This window comes from Salarias fasciatus, chromosome 13 (genome assembly GCF_902148845.1).
Source record: "Salarias fasciatus chromosome 13, fSalaFa1.1, whole genome shotgun sequence".
Taxonomy (NCBI): Eukaryota; Metazoa; Chordata; class Actinopteri; order Blenniiformes; family Blenniidae; genus Salarias; species Salarias fasciatus.
Window position 1 is genome coordinate 14918406 of NC_043757.1, and position 16638 is coordinate 14935043.

The 16638-nt window shown below is 41.2% G+C and overlaps 1 protein-coding gene across 1 annotated transcript; it reads right to left on the reverse strand.

The window, feature by feature from the left end:
- Positions 1-9094: 9094 nt before the first annotated feature.
- kcnk1b (potassium channel, subfamily K, member 1b) lies at positions 9095-16332 on the reverse strand. Its single transcript, XM_030106166.1, has 3 exons — positions 15760-16332; positions 13603-13998; positions 9095-11674 (listed from the first exon to the last, which is right to left on the reverse strand). The coding sequence occupies exons 1-3, from the start codon at positions 16112-16114 to the stop codon at positions 11418-11420; spliced, it is 1008 nt and encodes a 335-aa protein (XP_029962026.1). The 5' UTR covers positions 16115-16332; the 3' UTR covers positions 9095-11417.
- Positions 16333-16638: the final 306 nt, after the last annotated feature.

The following is a 16638-nucleotide window of genomic DNA, read 5'->3' on the forward strand; positions in this document are numbered from 1 at the left end:
CTTCAGTCTGGGCGGCGACAGTCACTCTAGATCCTCATCCAGACGCACTGGAACCACCACCATGGTCCTGCTGCTGCTGCTCCCTCCAAACTCACATATGCTGCCTGCCAGCCACCGGCCACCACAGCTCAGACTGCCTCTCCACTCTCACCGGTGCGCTCCGCTCCGGATGCGCCCGCATCCACCGCAACAGCGCCACCCACCGGATTCACACGCAGAGTCATTATCTGAAGAAACTGTGCCAGATGGGATGTTTTTCATAACTCAGGTCTCATATCACAAAGGCCACAATAATTTATTTTTTTTTTAAATCCACATGCGCATTTCCAGAGGCGGCAACACACCGTTATGCGCTCACCTCTGCAGTGACCCGGGGGCCGCAGGGCAATAGGCAGCTGTGCAAATGAGCTCACTTTCCTGTCAAACTGACACATTCAGACACACAGCAACTCCAGCTCAGCCCCAGACGAACAAAACACCTTTCTCTGAAGTCTGAGGTATTTGATTTATTTATTTTTATATCCTTGTTACAGTTCTTATTATCTGTGCCGAAGAACAGTGTCACCTGCTTTCCAGGGTGTATTTCATCTAAAAATACTATCAATCAAAAAAAGTGACGAGATAGTCTCCACGGGCACCTTGAATCATCTCAGTATTTTGATCATTTGTCAAACAGCAAAACATGTGGGTCATTCTTCTCTTTTGTTTTGGAAGACGTATTTCTGTCAATCACATTTCTGGAACATTTTTGAACATTGAAACAGAGTGCTGAAACAACAACCTGTCTTTTCATGATGTTTTCATTTATGATTTTGGGTGCCAGAGGGGACAGAAGTAACAAATGGAGGATTGGGGATACATTTTCCAAGTGTAATGCACCCCTGCCATGTACACAGTTAAGAACTAAATTATTCTTGTCAGGTGATATCTGTTTTTTGTTTTGTTTTGTTTTGTTTTGCTGCCTTGTTCTTGTTCCTGTCAGTTTGAGAAGAAATCTTGATAAAAAAGAAAAAAAAACTAGCTTTTTTTTTATTGTAAGTGAATTTCAAATGAATTCAAGTATTGCAGTCAGTTTTGTGGAAAATCATAAATGCTGTATGTTATAGATGCCTTGTTCATCACTTATGAAAAAACGCTGCTTCATTCTGTATCAGCTAAGATGACTGTATGATTGGAAAAGAGTACATTTTTTGCCATTTGTTATTGCAACTATCCCAAAAACTGACTGCCCAAATCCAGACAGAAGGGTTCTTCTTTTTTTCCCATAGCAGTGATGAATCATGCTGGAACTTTTACCAGACAACTTTTACCAGCTATTTCTGCTGTGTTTGAGGAGCCTCCGGGGTCCCCTTTGTTCAATTATTCATAGTCTTTCCCTTTTTTTTTAAGCTAAGTTCAGCTGTATTCCAAAGCAAAAGCAAGGTCTGCGTTCAAAGCGTCTCAGTGAACTGCTGTATGAACCGAAGCAGCAGAACTCCAGCTTATTATCAATACAATCACAAACAATTAGAGGGCGGTTGTTGATTACATCCTCTCAGAACTGTCACTTCCAGTAGCCTGACGGGGTAATTATGTTCATGGGTGGTGAGCTGTGCACAGTTGGACACACTTGCAGTAAACTTCAGGATTCAAGGCTTTCATTGGCCACTCAGTTAGAAATACATTTTATTATCACCTGTTGCATCAAAACTCCCAGTTTGCAGGAACAAAAGGTCCAGTTCCACTTTTGTGGCAGGTGAGCTCCTCCACACGGTCAACACTTCTACCGACACGGTCAAAAAAACTTTTGCCTTCCCGCTCTTACACACCTGTAGCTCATCACCTGCATGCTGCCTTTCTGTATTCTGCATCTCATTTCCCTCTTAGTGGTCAAACATAGAACATATGGCTCCAACAATATCTATATCTGTATCTATATCTATATCTATATGTATATTAACTAACATATGCTGTACATACATGCAAATAGATACATTACATAAATCAGCAATGATAGGAATAGAATTTGAAATACGTGCAATTAATAGAAAACACTATTTTGGTGATAAAATTGTCCGATGACGCTTTTAAAACATTTGCAAGAAACATGCATTTGTGGGATGAGCTACAGAGCTGACTGGAAGAGTTGCACACATGACCAATCTGCTAAATCACATTTTCCTCTTTTTTTTCAATGTTTGCATTTTATACTCAGAGATAGGATTTTTTTTTTTACTTTTTTGCTGAACATATACAATAAAGCACAAGCAGTTCGAAGCAAAGAGGAACAGTTCATCTGTACCTTGTATGAATGGTGCCGTGTCGTCCATACATCTCAGGTCTGAGCTCCACTCTCTGCATTGCGTCGGCATGGTGTGAGCCCCTGACTGCAGAGCGTTGTTGGCTATTTTTTGAGGTTTGCATGGATCAATGACCAGCCACACCTCGCACTGCCACAGGAGTTGGAGTAGGTGTTTGTGGAGTGAGGTGGGTGGGGGTGGGGGTGGGGGACCGCTGCTTACTCAAGCAAAAAAAAAAGTAGAGTCCAGTCATCAATAAGAGGGTCAACACCTCGCATTGACAATCTCAGGGAGGAGAGGATCAAGTTCATCTTGCATAATGCACCCTCCAACTTCACAGCTCAGCTTCAGCTCCAGATCAATTCTCAATGCACGACTTTCTTCTTTGCCAAAACTTTTGCGGATGGCTTTCTTTCAGAGGCAGCTCATAAATATCAAAACGGTCGATCTGAAGAGTTTTAAAATATTCAAGTCACCCACTGCTACCCCAGTGAACCATCTTTCAGGTCAGTCGGCTGTTAGGGATCTGATTGTCGTCCCAATCTGCATTGCACTGCACTACTTTAGAAACACACATCTGAGATGAAGCCTTGCAAACACTTATGGCCAAAAAGCAATAAATGTTCACATCTGTACTCACAAACAATGGAACACACTAAATATATAATTATGAGACTATATGCACACATCTACATCTAAATCTATAATCACCATATCCTCGCTTATTTTGAAACTTCAAGGAAAGTACGGAGTTATTAACAGCATTATCAGTGGCTCAGTTCCATGAATCATCCATGTGTCAAGAGAGGGAGCCAACATTCACAGTGTCAAGGCCCCAGTCTCTCTTCACTGGAGGGGAGCCATTTGTAATGTCACATGGCATCTGTTGTTAAAGCCACATGACATGTCAGATTATAGCTAAAGGTGCCAAGAGGGTTTTCTTTTATTTCACAACAAACACACTGACCTGTGCAAGACAACAAGTATTCAGTTCATTTTAACACAATTACAATCAAATGGAAAGTAGATAAACACTAAACATTTACACTGAAAGCCAGAATTGACAGTGGGAGGATGCATGAATGATCAGTTCTTTGCTGTGTAGCCTGAGATCCTGCCAGTGAGAATGTGTGGAGAGAAGATAAAGCGAGAGTAAAGAACACAGACTTCTAGAGAGAAAGCACAGATTAAAAGGAGAAACTACAGACGACATTTATCGTAGGATTATGATCAAGGTACGCTAACTTGTTCATTGCCAGTAGCTCAGATCCTACTGTGCATGTTATCAAAAGCTTCTGCTGCAATAAGAAGGCAGACAGTCGACCTAGACTTCTCTCATGATGATGCAGTAACCTTGAAATATGTATGTAAAACATTTTTTTAATTAATTGTCACTGCTTTTACCTGAAATAAACTTGGAGTTGCTCAAAAGCTATTTCAATTATGAACGTTGCCCCTTTCTTTAATTAGCAGGAGAATAGACAGAATTTGAATAAGCCAAAGGTTTTTCTAGTGCATGAATAATATCACGACGGTGCGACAGTGAACCAGGATGTTTCTACGGCGGGAACCAGAGACTAAAACAGTAACATGACATTCAGCCATCTCTAATTGTATTTCCCGTCGCTTTTCTTTTCCTACTGACACCGGCAGAAAAAGACCTGTTTTTCTTTGCACTCATTTCTCAGTGGATGTTGTGTTCAAATACTGTGAAATGAAGTAAAATTAACCCAAAATGTCAGCGGGCGCTGTCTGAATACCTGATGTTCCTGCTGGCAATATTCAATATATTTCTGCAAACTACAGAGATGGTGGTCATGTCCATAAGGTCTGGTATTCTCTTTTTTGAAATCTTAACAATGATAATGATAAATTTAATAAGCGCTCATCATATATTGTCCTTCAGCTCTTTTCTGCACCTTCCAAAACTGAAGTATTAAGCCAGAAACAAAGCTTGCATGTTCTGGTCTATTTTTACATGTACTTATACTACTGTGTCCAGTTTCATAAGTTTGGGGGAAAAAAAGCATGGTATAAACACTGAGTCTTCTCAACATCAATATTTAATGCCGCTTTCAGCCTGGAAACAGAGCGACGGGCCATTTCTGATTGGTCAGTGCTGGACAAGGGATGAAACTCGGAGCCAGTAGAACGATTACAGCTAGAAATGTGTTTTTAAACGCTTGCAGACCTCATTTAAACTTTAAAGTTTTTCGGTCTTACTTGGTGGTTTATTGCTGCTCTTTGGATTTGCATAAGTCACCATGAGGTAATGTACTGTTGCATCCTACAGAGAGACATCTTTCCCTCTGTTGCTAAAAAGAGCATTGACTGCTGATTGTGATAAAAAAAATAACCTTTATGGAGCGGCAACCTGCAGTCCCAGGGCGGTGTGTGTTGTCTTTAGGGTGTATTTGTTATTCATCTGCCATTATTGGTGAGGCTGACACCCAGCTGGAGAGCAGCGAGCAGAATCTCAGAGGATGAGAGGTCCTGCTGGTGCTGTAATGTGTCAACATCATGAACCAGTTTGCTGCTGAGGCAGACGGGATGAAAAGATTGGCATCCTTCTCTGTTTTTGGCCATCTGTAACTGCCCCGATTTCCATTATTAGCCATTCCCTTTTAAGTTTTTGCTGACAAATGAAAACAAGGCAGAAATCTATGATTACATTTCTGGACGCATCCATTCACACTCCTCTCACTGCTGCGCGGCTACTGAGATGAAAACACAGAGACGCCACTTCAGAGGTGCTTTTCATCCTGCTGCTAAACAATGCTTCATTGAGTGTGTTATGGAAAAATGGTTTTCATTATCGTATCCAGTAGATGGTGAACTCTGCACTCCACAACCCTCAGATTAAAGCCATTAATGGTTGAACGGAGAAGCCTCTCAGATATAAAACATTGGTTTTTGCCATTTGATGTTTGTAGGCGTTCTGTTGTTACAAATCATCCAGTGTCACATATGTGCATTTATACCCCTCATTCATTCTACAACAATAATAACTTAATATGAAAGTAATGCACATTGTTTCAGCTGTGAAAGCACTTTCTCTTTGTGTTGTGTACAAACTGCAATTCATCTGATTCCTGTTGACCAGATCACCAAGGGGATTTACAGTAATTGGTTACCCCTTGTTTGATGGCGAGAAGTCAGCACCAAGCTTCCTCTTCATGTGACATTTGTCACTTGAAACAACTGATAGATTCTTTTTAATACTTACAACCAATTATTTCTGGAGCATGCAGACTTTCTGCAGCTGAAGCCATGTTGAAGTTGTTCTACGGGCACTGTGACAGCCCTCAGAGACTTACATGGAGGTTTGTGAGTTCTTAATTTGGTACTTATTTTGTAGGAAATCGAGCTGAGATGAAGAAGAGTCGGAGAGATGAGATGTATTATATACAGATGTTCATAAAAGCCCCTATGAGTTCAGGAAAGTAATTTTTATGCACGACAGATCAATTCCAAGGCAATAGTTTAATCGCAGTGTTTTTATCCGACTGGGGATCTGCAAGAATCAACCTTAGCATGTAAGCCTATTAATTGTGGCTTTTCTTTACATCTTATCTGCAGTTGTTGGATTTATCTCTCCTGCTGGAGCCAAAGGGGAGAATTTTGGTCACAGCAGAGAAAGCTCAGTGATTCTGTTTCCAGCTTGAATCCCCACCTTTAATAAGAGAGAGGATGAATAATACTGTTGAAAAGGGCATTTTAGTACAAACTGATGAAACTTCCCAGCTGTATAGGGAAATGGAGGAGACTCTGTGCCTCCATTCATACATCGTTAAGCTGCAGGGAAGATGATTCTCAGATTTGATCTCAGTGTGTAATGAAATACACAGAGCTGAGTTGAGCTTCTTTATTTTATCATGGCTGTGATGATTTTTGTCACACAAATCTAAGCCATGCGCGCAAACAGAAAACGCACATATTCTGTTTATAAAGCTGTTTAAGCAATATGAATCAGTGCTCTCACTGCAGCACAGGTTTTTCACTGCAAGATAGTGATAGGAGGGTTAATCCCGGTAGCTTCACCATCCTCTTACTATTTGCTCCTCCCTTTTCTTTTCTTCTCTTCTCTTTGATCCAGTCAGTTCATGCCACCTGCCATATTACCCAGACTCGGTGCATAAATCCTACTGATGGTTGCAGTGTTTGCAGTAGGAAGCGAGAACAGTCACACAGTTGGCAGTGGGGAAATGGCGCATGCGCTCGTATAAAACGATATAAATAGAGTTGCTGGACCATCAGAAAGCACTTCTATAGGGTAGATGTCAGACATCACCTCGGTCCTGCTGAACCCAGCTCCCTGTCCTGGGTGACCCCTGCATGTCAGGTCCTCTGAGTTTCATCTGTCCTCTGTAACCTCACTGACGACGTTTCATAAATGACACAGGAGGCCCCTGGAGGTTGCTTTCTGTTACGGTCATTCATGTTTTATCCGCACCATAACTAAAGGGTCTTCTCGCATGGATGCATCCCAAGTCACTTCAAGTTTGATTGAAGAATATCTCTATCTCCACATCTAAAGCCCTGCTGGTTTCCTATACACATCATAATCAGAAAAGAAAAGAGCAAACAGCAGAGTAAATGACAGGAAGCTGCTGGTGAATTTCAGTCAGGTGTGTCGAGTTGCACCCCGAGAGAATAGTCATGTTCTCCCCCTTTACTCTCTTGACTGACTGCCTGCTTACATCTTTTGACAGGCGCACTGTATGTATGAAGGTACAAATGAAAAGCAAATAAAAGAGACAAAGAGGGAGGCATTGATGCCCTGGAGTGTGGGTGTACTTCAGCTGGCCATCTGCCAAATTTGGAAGGGATTTATTTGTAGTGTCTGGAGTCAGCAAATACTTTCTCGTTCCACTGTAAGCGCAGAGATTTCTCATGAGTATAGCATTTTCTATGGAGATGAATTTGTGGTAAACATCAGATTTGCCTTCTCAATAAAGCTGATACTTTTGTTGCTTCGTCAGGAACATTTTCACTGAACTGAGACAGATTTTAAACAGCAGGGACATCTAAGTCAAAACACTTGATTCACTCCACTCATATTTAATGTCATTAACTGTATGTGTTTCTTCCCTGTAGAGTTTTCTGCAGTGTGCTGCTTAGATTGCTTTCTGATGTGGACTTGTTTGTTTGTCTCTGTTCAATCACTTTACTCTTACTATCCCCAAACCCCAGTGCAGTGGAAAAACCGTCACCTCAGATTCATTAAAATGTTTTTTTTTCCCCCTACTGATGCAAGTGAATGCTTATGTGAGGGAGTTTGATTATCTTATTCACTATTCATTTCACTCGAATCTAAAGTACCATGAATTGGTTACTTTGTAAAAATATATAACCAAACTGAACAATGTTTCTTAAGCATGTCTTCTTATCTTTGAAACACGTAGCAACTAGCAGGAATTGTAACGAGATCCTCTTTTCACTGCTCACAATAAAAGTAAACACTGCACACCTAATTTGAAAGGACTATTTGCAGAGCCGAGGGTAGCCAGTCCCCGTGATATTTATTCCCAGTGGAGTATTACAGTCTGTTTACATTGATTTGTTACATTCACGTTATGTAAAGGAACAAGCACATTTGCGATTCACCACATATTCTGGTGGATTTGCTCTGCATCAAACTGGGTTGCATCCCTGACAGTTAGTTCCAATTACTGTGTGCCCACAGGTTATTCTCTTCTCATAATGTGCATCCAATAAATTCTCTCTGATAGCACAGAGTAGCAAGTTGTGTCTTTTTTTTTCTCTTTCCCTGGTAGTTAAACTTGATAGGTTGAATGTCGGCTCAGTGGCTCCGCAGTGGAAGGTGCCTGCATGTCAGAGCTAATTACACTTACAGGGGTGCAGTTGTTGAATAAAACAGAAGCCATGCACAAATTAAATTTACTTTACTCACAGACAGATGCTCCCCTGTAGATATAAAACACAATATTGTTCTGTAGTACAGGAATTGGACAGGGACTACATTATAACTGCCAGATGAAGGAATAAAACAATTACAGGGACGAGTGTTATTTATGGATTTCTTTAGGGCTGGCGGTTTATGGTTGTTTCAAAACCAATATCGATCTTACAAACTGACATTCATTACATCCTGTTATTCACAGTTCCTCATTTAAAAAAGTTTTCTGTTTTTTTTTTTTATTATTGGCCTGAAATATGCTCATTATCACGAAGCTTGGGGCTTATATCAGTTAGCATTCAGCCTCACAGCTTCCTTTTTTGTGTGGATTTTGTATTTTGTCCAATGTTTTCTGGATACTTCTTTGCTGCCACAGTCCAAAAAGAGATTGACATGTGACGTGAAATTGCTCCAGCTTCCTCACAACCCAGGATGAATGGTATGAAAGATAAATGGATCATCAAAACTCATCTTTATTTCTGTAATGTGGATTCATCTCTAGTTAAACTACAGCGTCTCTGAGCCTTTTGTTCATCTGTGGCAATGATGTGCTGAACATTTACCTCCATTTCAACATCAAAGATTAGATCAAATGAAAAGTTACTGTCATCAGCTACTACAATGGCTTTTTTAGCCTGCATGTATCTGCTGTGTTCAGCTTTTTTTTTTTAAATTCTTTCAAGTGGTTCCACATCCATAAAAGCCTGCTAATTGACTGCAACTTTTCACTTTGCTTTCACTCATTTGATGCAACAATTCATGTTATATAAGCACGTTTTGCTGCGAGCTGACAGACATTTTCCATCAACTCCCCTGGAAGCAGCTCCTGTCAATACCATTTCAGCACTCAGTGCTCCAGTTCAAAGCGGAAGAAAACAAATGAAGAAAAAGTCAGATAATAATAAACAACACTTTATTCAGGACACATCAATATTGTACAGTTCATCAGCTTCATCTTTTGTTGAAATGGACTTAACAGTAAAACCTCGGTATATCTATGACAATATCAGTATTGTGACACCAGAATACTTAGCAGTGCATGTCATTCTACAGTATCCAGCACAACAACCGAAGAGGTACAAAAGACTAGGACTACAAATGTTCCAGATTACGTCAGTTTATTCGGCGTGAATAAATAATGTCAGTGTGCTTCCGCTTGTAATCCTTCACACAATGTTTATTCCCTGAACGAAATTAGAATAACTTTACCTGACAGCCTTCAACCTTCAAGACAAACTCCATGGGATGACAAATACTGCTAAAAATAGTACCGCTGCGGGATAAAAAGCCTTGACATCAATCTACTTAAAGTATCTACAACAGTGGAACGTGTTACAGTAAAACAGAGACATTACAGTTGTCCTTTTTCAGCAGACAGGCTTAACAGTACCATTGTTTCACAGTTCCCACAAAGGCCCAGGCTGGTTTAAAAACAAAGAGAAGAAAGACTGAAGGAGCCATTGATGTACAAAAAGCAACAACAGATCAGTGGATGGCGACACAGTCAAGGTTATTCCAGCAATCATGGCGAACTCAGGCACACTTGGACACACTGTTTTCCAGAGGTGTCACATTCATACTAGAATTAGCATGTGTGTATGTGTGTGTGTGTGTGTGTGTGTGTGTGTGTGTGTGTGTGTGTGTGTATGACTACTCCCACAATCTAACATTATGTTCATGTGTGTATGCGGATTTAGAATTGAAGAGGATATAAAAGCAGATCCGGGGTGTTTTTAGCTGCGCTCCTGCTACTTGAACTGGTTACTTCAAGACTTTCCAGCTGTACCGTTTCTAGTGCAGAATTATTCTGTGAGAATTAAGAGTAAAATTTTGTAAACTGTCCCCATGTCATATTCAAAAATATACATTTCTACATTCAAAATGTGTAACTACAGTAAAATAGTTCAGTTTACTACGAGTCTTTTCCAGCTGAGAGGTATAATCAAGCTTTTACAGGTCACACTTAACAAAAGTCTTCAATAAAAACCATCCACTGTTCTCACAGATTCAATAGTATATCCCCTTTTTTTAAAAGAGAAAAAGGCCAAATCACTTCCATCTGCTTGATCCAGTGCATGTGCAAACTAAGCTCTATTTATTGATAGCAAAATGCAACAGGCCAGCCCTGAGCAGTTCCCTTTAAACTGGGCTAACCTCAATTCCCCTTTTCACACAGGCCAGCACAGACAAGGCCATTCTGACTGATCGATAAATTATAGAGCTTCACACACGGACGACTTCAAAATGACAGTGCAACATGAGAAACTCCACAAACAAAGTCCCTTATAACGAAAAGTGACGAAATGGAGTTAAACAGGAACACTTAGCACCTCGAGTGAGGCGATTCAAGGACAAAAAAAAAAAAAAAAAAAAAAGACTAAAACCTATTCTCACTGGAGGCAAAGCCACCTTCACTCTATCTCTGAATCTGCCTCTTGTCAGTTTTTATTTTCTAAAAGTGTACTCTTCCTTCCATTCCATCTCGACATACATCACAGGAAGAAAAAAACCAAAAACGGGGTCCTTATCGTTTAAAGAAGTTAACAGGAGCCACTTCAGCTGCAAGGTGCAAGGAATGTAATAAAGTGCTGCAGAGCAAACCCAGCAACACGCTCATAACAAGCCCACAAAACACAAACAGACTTGAGGATAAATTACATGTATAGAGAGTTAGTTACTTGTACATATTGGTTTGCTTTGATACACCTTGGCTCATGTTTATTAGGCGTGCTACTTCAAGGTGCCGCTCTACGTTTAAGACATTTACTGGATTATGTACATTTCATACACCGGTCAAGCATTTTCTGAAATATACACTTACTTATGTACTGATTTACAACAGAGAAGAGCTCTGTTTGTCTTCTAAATTTAGGAAGATCAATTACGTTATAATAATGCTAAATATGCAATAAATAATGCAGCTTCTAAAAGTGCTTAGGCTCCCAGTCATAAATACAGCAGACGGCTGTTCCTTTATCAATGATGATGTATCTATAGCCACTGCTAAATAATGAATTTAGTCCCTTTTAAATGTACATAGATTTCCTCTTTGCTGCATAACACTGTACTGACAGTTTAGTGGTTCTGTTAAAGAAGATTTCCTGCTCGGCCTGAGCCAGGTTCATGACTAAGATTTGCAGTGTGGCTTGTTGCAAGGATGTCTATTGTTGAAATTGTGATCTAAGCTTCCTAACCTTTTTAAGTGTTTACGCTGCCGTTTACTGGATCAGGGGATCGTCGTTGGGAGAGCCCAGAGTTTGGACACTGACAAACGTCTGAGTCTTGTCCTCACTGTGTACGGAGGGTCTGTTGGACACTGTAGTGAAGGACAGGTGGTCATGCTCCACGATGGCCAGGCGGTCCTGCGGCTTCTCCTTCTTCAGGTAGAACATTTTCCTCAGCTGCTTCAGCTGCTGCAGCTCGCAGAAGGTTTCCAGCACCACCAGCATTACGATCAGACCCAAGATCAGGTAAACTAGAGAGACAAGCAGACAGGCATTCAAAGCATTATTATTTATCTGCAGTAATGAGCACTTGCATTTTTACATTGTTTTAAGCATTTTCTATATTTCTCATTGAGCAGACTATGTTTTCCATTCATTCATTCAGATTTTCCTGAAGCTGTAGTTTTGCGCATCGACACAAGAGGGCAGCGGTGAACCAATCTGATAAACAAGAACAAAGAAACAAAGAAAAACAGTCTGCCTTTGGGATCATTCTGCATTATTTCAGTATAACAGTCATTTACAGTAATGACTGAATTATCTGAAATCCTTCATGGTCTGGTGTTTCTGGTAATTACTGAACGCGACTGTTTGATATTAATACAGATCATACTGCAAACATGCAGAATAAACAGAACTACATCAAACATGCAAATCACAACAGCGGAGACTGCAAACTCGACAAACATTTTGGACAAAACTATTCACTTGCAGACAGTGGGAAGCAATTTAGTTTCAGATTTTGGTGCAGATAGTAGCAAAGTCACTTCCGACAGTCTTTGCAGAGGAAGTCAAACGTGTGCGTGTGTGTAGGTGGGGGTCATCGTTGCAAACAAGCCCGTTCTGTTACAGCCTTCTCTCCTCGCTCAGAAAGACACATTGTGCCCACTGAATGACGTCTCTCTGCTGGCGTACCACACACCCACATCCCACATGCCGGAGACTTGTTCACTCCAGGAGCTTCCGACATTTGTGCACTCCCACAGCTTGTCAAATCTCCATCCATTTCATAATTAGTTAATTTCATTATTCTCGTCGGTATTATCTATCAGTGCTGAAAGACAGGATGCCGGTCAAATCATCCAGAAGTCGCAGTCAAATGCCTCGCTGTGTTCTATTTCGGTTTGTCAAGCTGACAAAAAAACAGGTGGGAAAGTGTCAAAATGATGCTTTCTCAGCAGCTCACGAATACAAATACATGTATTGGATTTGTTCAAAGAGAAATTTGCTGTGAAGTACAGAGGATGAAAACTCCCGCTTTCACAATTTCCACAAGCCTTCCTAAAAGTAAAGTTTTTCAACTTCAATCACAGTCATAAATAGAAATAAGTGTTTTTTAAGCATTGACATTATCATCATTAATCTTCAGTTTATTCATTGATTCTTTAATGTAAAAATAGTAAAAACATAACTTTGATCTATATACATGATAAATATGAGGTGTCAGTTTATTAAAACTGAAATGAATGTGTGTGTGTGTGTGTGTGTGTGTGTGTGTGTGTGTGTGTGTGTGTGTGTGTGTGTGTGTGTGTGTGTGTGTGTGTGTGTGTGTGTGTGTGTGTGTGAGAGAGTTTCATTTCAATCAGTCAACATTATTTATGGCCTTCCCAGAAATATCGGTCACATACTGGACCCGGCTGCTGGCATCACACCCCGGCAGGTCAAAGTTCAGCACCATAAACCTGCTGCCGCTGATATTCTACACTGAGTAAATCATTACAGCGTCGATCCTGAGATTATTCTGACGAATGCAATCATGTTGCACAATGGTTTCCAATACGTCTGAAGCAGAAGAATGTCAATGACCGTTGAGCTGACACATCTTTGACTGCATCCCCGCCATTGGTCTCTCTCTCTCACTAGTGCTCTCTTTTTTTTTTTAATGGCACATGAGGAGAGAATTAGCGCCATCAAGTGTTGATCTTGTGTCTTATATATGAATGATTGCTTTCTGATGTGCATTTCCTGACTCAAACCTTGAGCTGTAAAGTGGAACACTGCAGCACCACAAAAATCACATTTTAGGCCAGGTCAATAACTAAATATACTGAAATAATCAGAGCATTTTAACAGCTCTGCTCCGCGTTCATTCCAGTGGATGAGTACTGGTGATATCTGGATGAGCGGGAACATCCAGAGATTGAGGACATTTTTCATAGCTACAACCATCCAAACTCACCAGTGATTCCCACTTTGTAAAGCTCTCTGAACTTCTGATTGGCAGCTTCTCCCGGTACGTAGTCTCCCAGCCCGATGGTGCTGAGAGAGATGAAGCAGAAGTAGAAGGACTCGAGGAAGTTCCAGTTCTCCTCCAGCGCCGAGAAGATGGCGGCGGGGATGAGGAAGAAGCAGGAGACGGCCAGCATGGCGAGCAGAGTGGCATGAACAATGGCCACCAGCGGCTTGGACAGGCCCCAGCGTGTGTGGATGTAGTTGATCGGCCTCCGCGTGCTGAAGACCATGATCCTTTGCACCACGGCGGTGAGGAAGAGGAGGGTGAAGGGGATGCCGATCACTGAGTAAATGATGCAGAATGCCTTCCCTCCATCTGAAAGTGGTGCTGTGTGACCATATCCTGAAAAGAGACAAAATGATTCAGCTTTATTAATAAGCAATCACTACACACAATTGGAATTTGTCTAGAGGACAGAGTTTAAATCAATACTGACCCACAAATTTCCAATAATATAGTACATGTTTAAATTAATGAACCTTTATTTTATTGGTGCTGGGTCATTATCTCTCTGCAAACAAAATAAGGAATGTCTTCCTGCTCAGAGCTATCACATTATGACCTATTTGTTCAGCACTTACTGGAATTCAAACACCTGCCTTTAGTTTTGAATGGACTCTGCTGCATTGTGGTTTCACACTTCACATTTTGAGTAAGAGTCGGTTTGTTTCTAGTTACCTTGGTCGCTGTTTCAACTTTTTTAAGATGTGCTGCTGAAACCAAACACAGGCTGAGCTGATTTATTTGCATTGAACTGTCTTTTCAATTAAATTCTTTTTAAATTATGACTTCTAGTCCATGTCCTTTTGTGAACACAATGATTTTGTCCAAACTTTAGTTGTTGAATTATACCATATCATCTCACCCACAAGGTTCTAGAAATCAGTCTGCTTCTGGCCTATTTACACTTTATTGACACACCTTAGGGTGGTGAATCGCTCATGCTCAAGTAGAGTCTTGTTAGCTGTTTCACTGAGAAAAATTAAAAAAAATAAACCGAGGACAGTTATTTATACAGTCATTAGATGGATTATGAGGCTCAACAAAGAGCCGCTTCATTAAAGCAGTTACAGGCAGGTTGAGGATGAAGTTATGCTGTGTTGGTGTGAAGAAGGCTTTCAAACCTTGGTGTGTACTTGTGAAGTGGACTTCACAAGCGTCAAAAATACCACAACCTATTCACATAACCCTGCAAATGAGGAAGTGATGTTTGCATGCTTCCTCAATATGGACACAGAAAACAAATCCCCCAGTGTTCACATTTAGCCTCTGTTATATATTGAAGAAAACATGACTCCTTTTGAATTAAAATTAATACTGTCAGAAACATCAGATCCTGTCTGTACTTTTACATTAGTATCAGTGCATCACATATTTTCAGGAATCAGTTTTGCTTTGAGGTAAACTAGAAAATATGATGCAAGTTTCTGCAAGATTGTGTTGAAACCCCATACATAACTTATGCCATGTGTGTCAGATTAAAGGTCTTAAGTTACTCCTGCTGAGAGAAAGGCCTGCCATCATGCTCTTTTGTGCAATGCTAGATAATGCACACCCTGTTGTGCAAAAGTGCCTGCCTTAGTGAAAAAATAGTCATTGCAATTTGTCTGCATGAGAGACATCATTCATTGCACTCTATGCAATCAACAATCAGGGACTGCAGGTATAAGTGAAGTCATTTGCTATATAATTGTGATTTCATTTTATTCGGCATGGTATATGTGGTTAGATCACAGGTTGGAAACGATGGAAAATTAACTAATGGGATTCAACACAATGAATCACACAGTTTACAGACACACGATTGTAAAGCATCACATACTGTGCAGCACTAACATGTGATGGACAAAACTAACTTGTGGTGGACTGCAATAACCTGTGGCAGACAGTACTAACCTGTGGTGGACTGTACTAACCTATGATGGACAGTACTGTGGTGGACAGTACTAACCTGTGGTGGACAGTTCTAACCTATGGTGGACAGTACTGTGGTGGACAGTACTAACCTGTGGTGGACAGTTCTAACCTATGGTGGACAGTACTAACCTGTGGTGTACTGTGGTGGACAGTGGACAGTGCTAACCTGTGGTGGACAGTACTAACCTGTGGTGGACAGCACTGTACTGGCGAAAAACAGCGCCGAGGTGAAGTCCCAGTTCCAGTTGACCGAGGCGTTGTTGAGAATGGACACTCCGTAGTTGCTGGCCTCCAGCGCCTTCTTCAGAAAGCGCTCCAGGCTCTCCTCGGAGAGACACTTGTTATCCATCAGGAACTGCTTCTTGATGGCCCGCAGGTCCTGGCGCAGAACGTCCTCATACGGCAGCTCGACCGAGGAGAAGACGACAGCCCCGAAGATGAGGTAGAGGAGGTACCCCAGCACCAGAGACACAAAATACCACGTCGATTTGTGGCTCTGTATCAAACGCACGCAGGAATTGCTGGCTAGAGACTGGAGCATTTTAAAGATCTGCTATGCTACGATTCCTACCGTTTGTATGAATATTAAATCACTGAAAATAACTTGACCGCCACGCGTGTTATTTTAACCGGAATGTAAACGACGGAGGAGAGCCGATAGAGACAAAGCTGAAATGAGAGCGCTCGCCCCCATCCGCTAAACCTACCGCGCAGTGAGACGTTCGCGTGCAGCCGGAAAATGTGCGGTCGCTCAAATATAGGAACTGCGCTCTAGCGAGAAAAGCCTATATCCTCAAAAGAGCAGCACGTGTTCTCTCAAAGTGAACCTCCTGAGAATGCATATACCAACATAACAGCAAAGAGGGTGGCTGTGAATTTTAAATTACCGTTGTGGCGCCGCAAAAAAAGCACAGTAATGCTATTTCCGAGTTTCGATAAAATGCGAAGGCATCAAATGATGTGGCGAGGAAAAAGGCCGTGTGACGTAGGACCTTCCCATTTGTGTCCTCTCAGGTAGACAGGCCTGTTTTGTGTTTCAATACTAAACAATGGAAGAATGTCAAA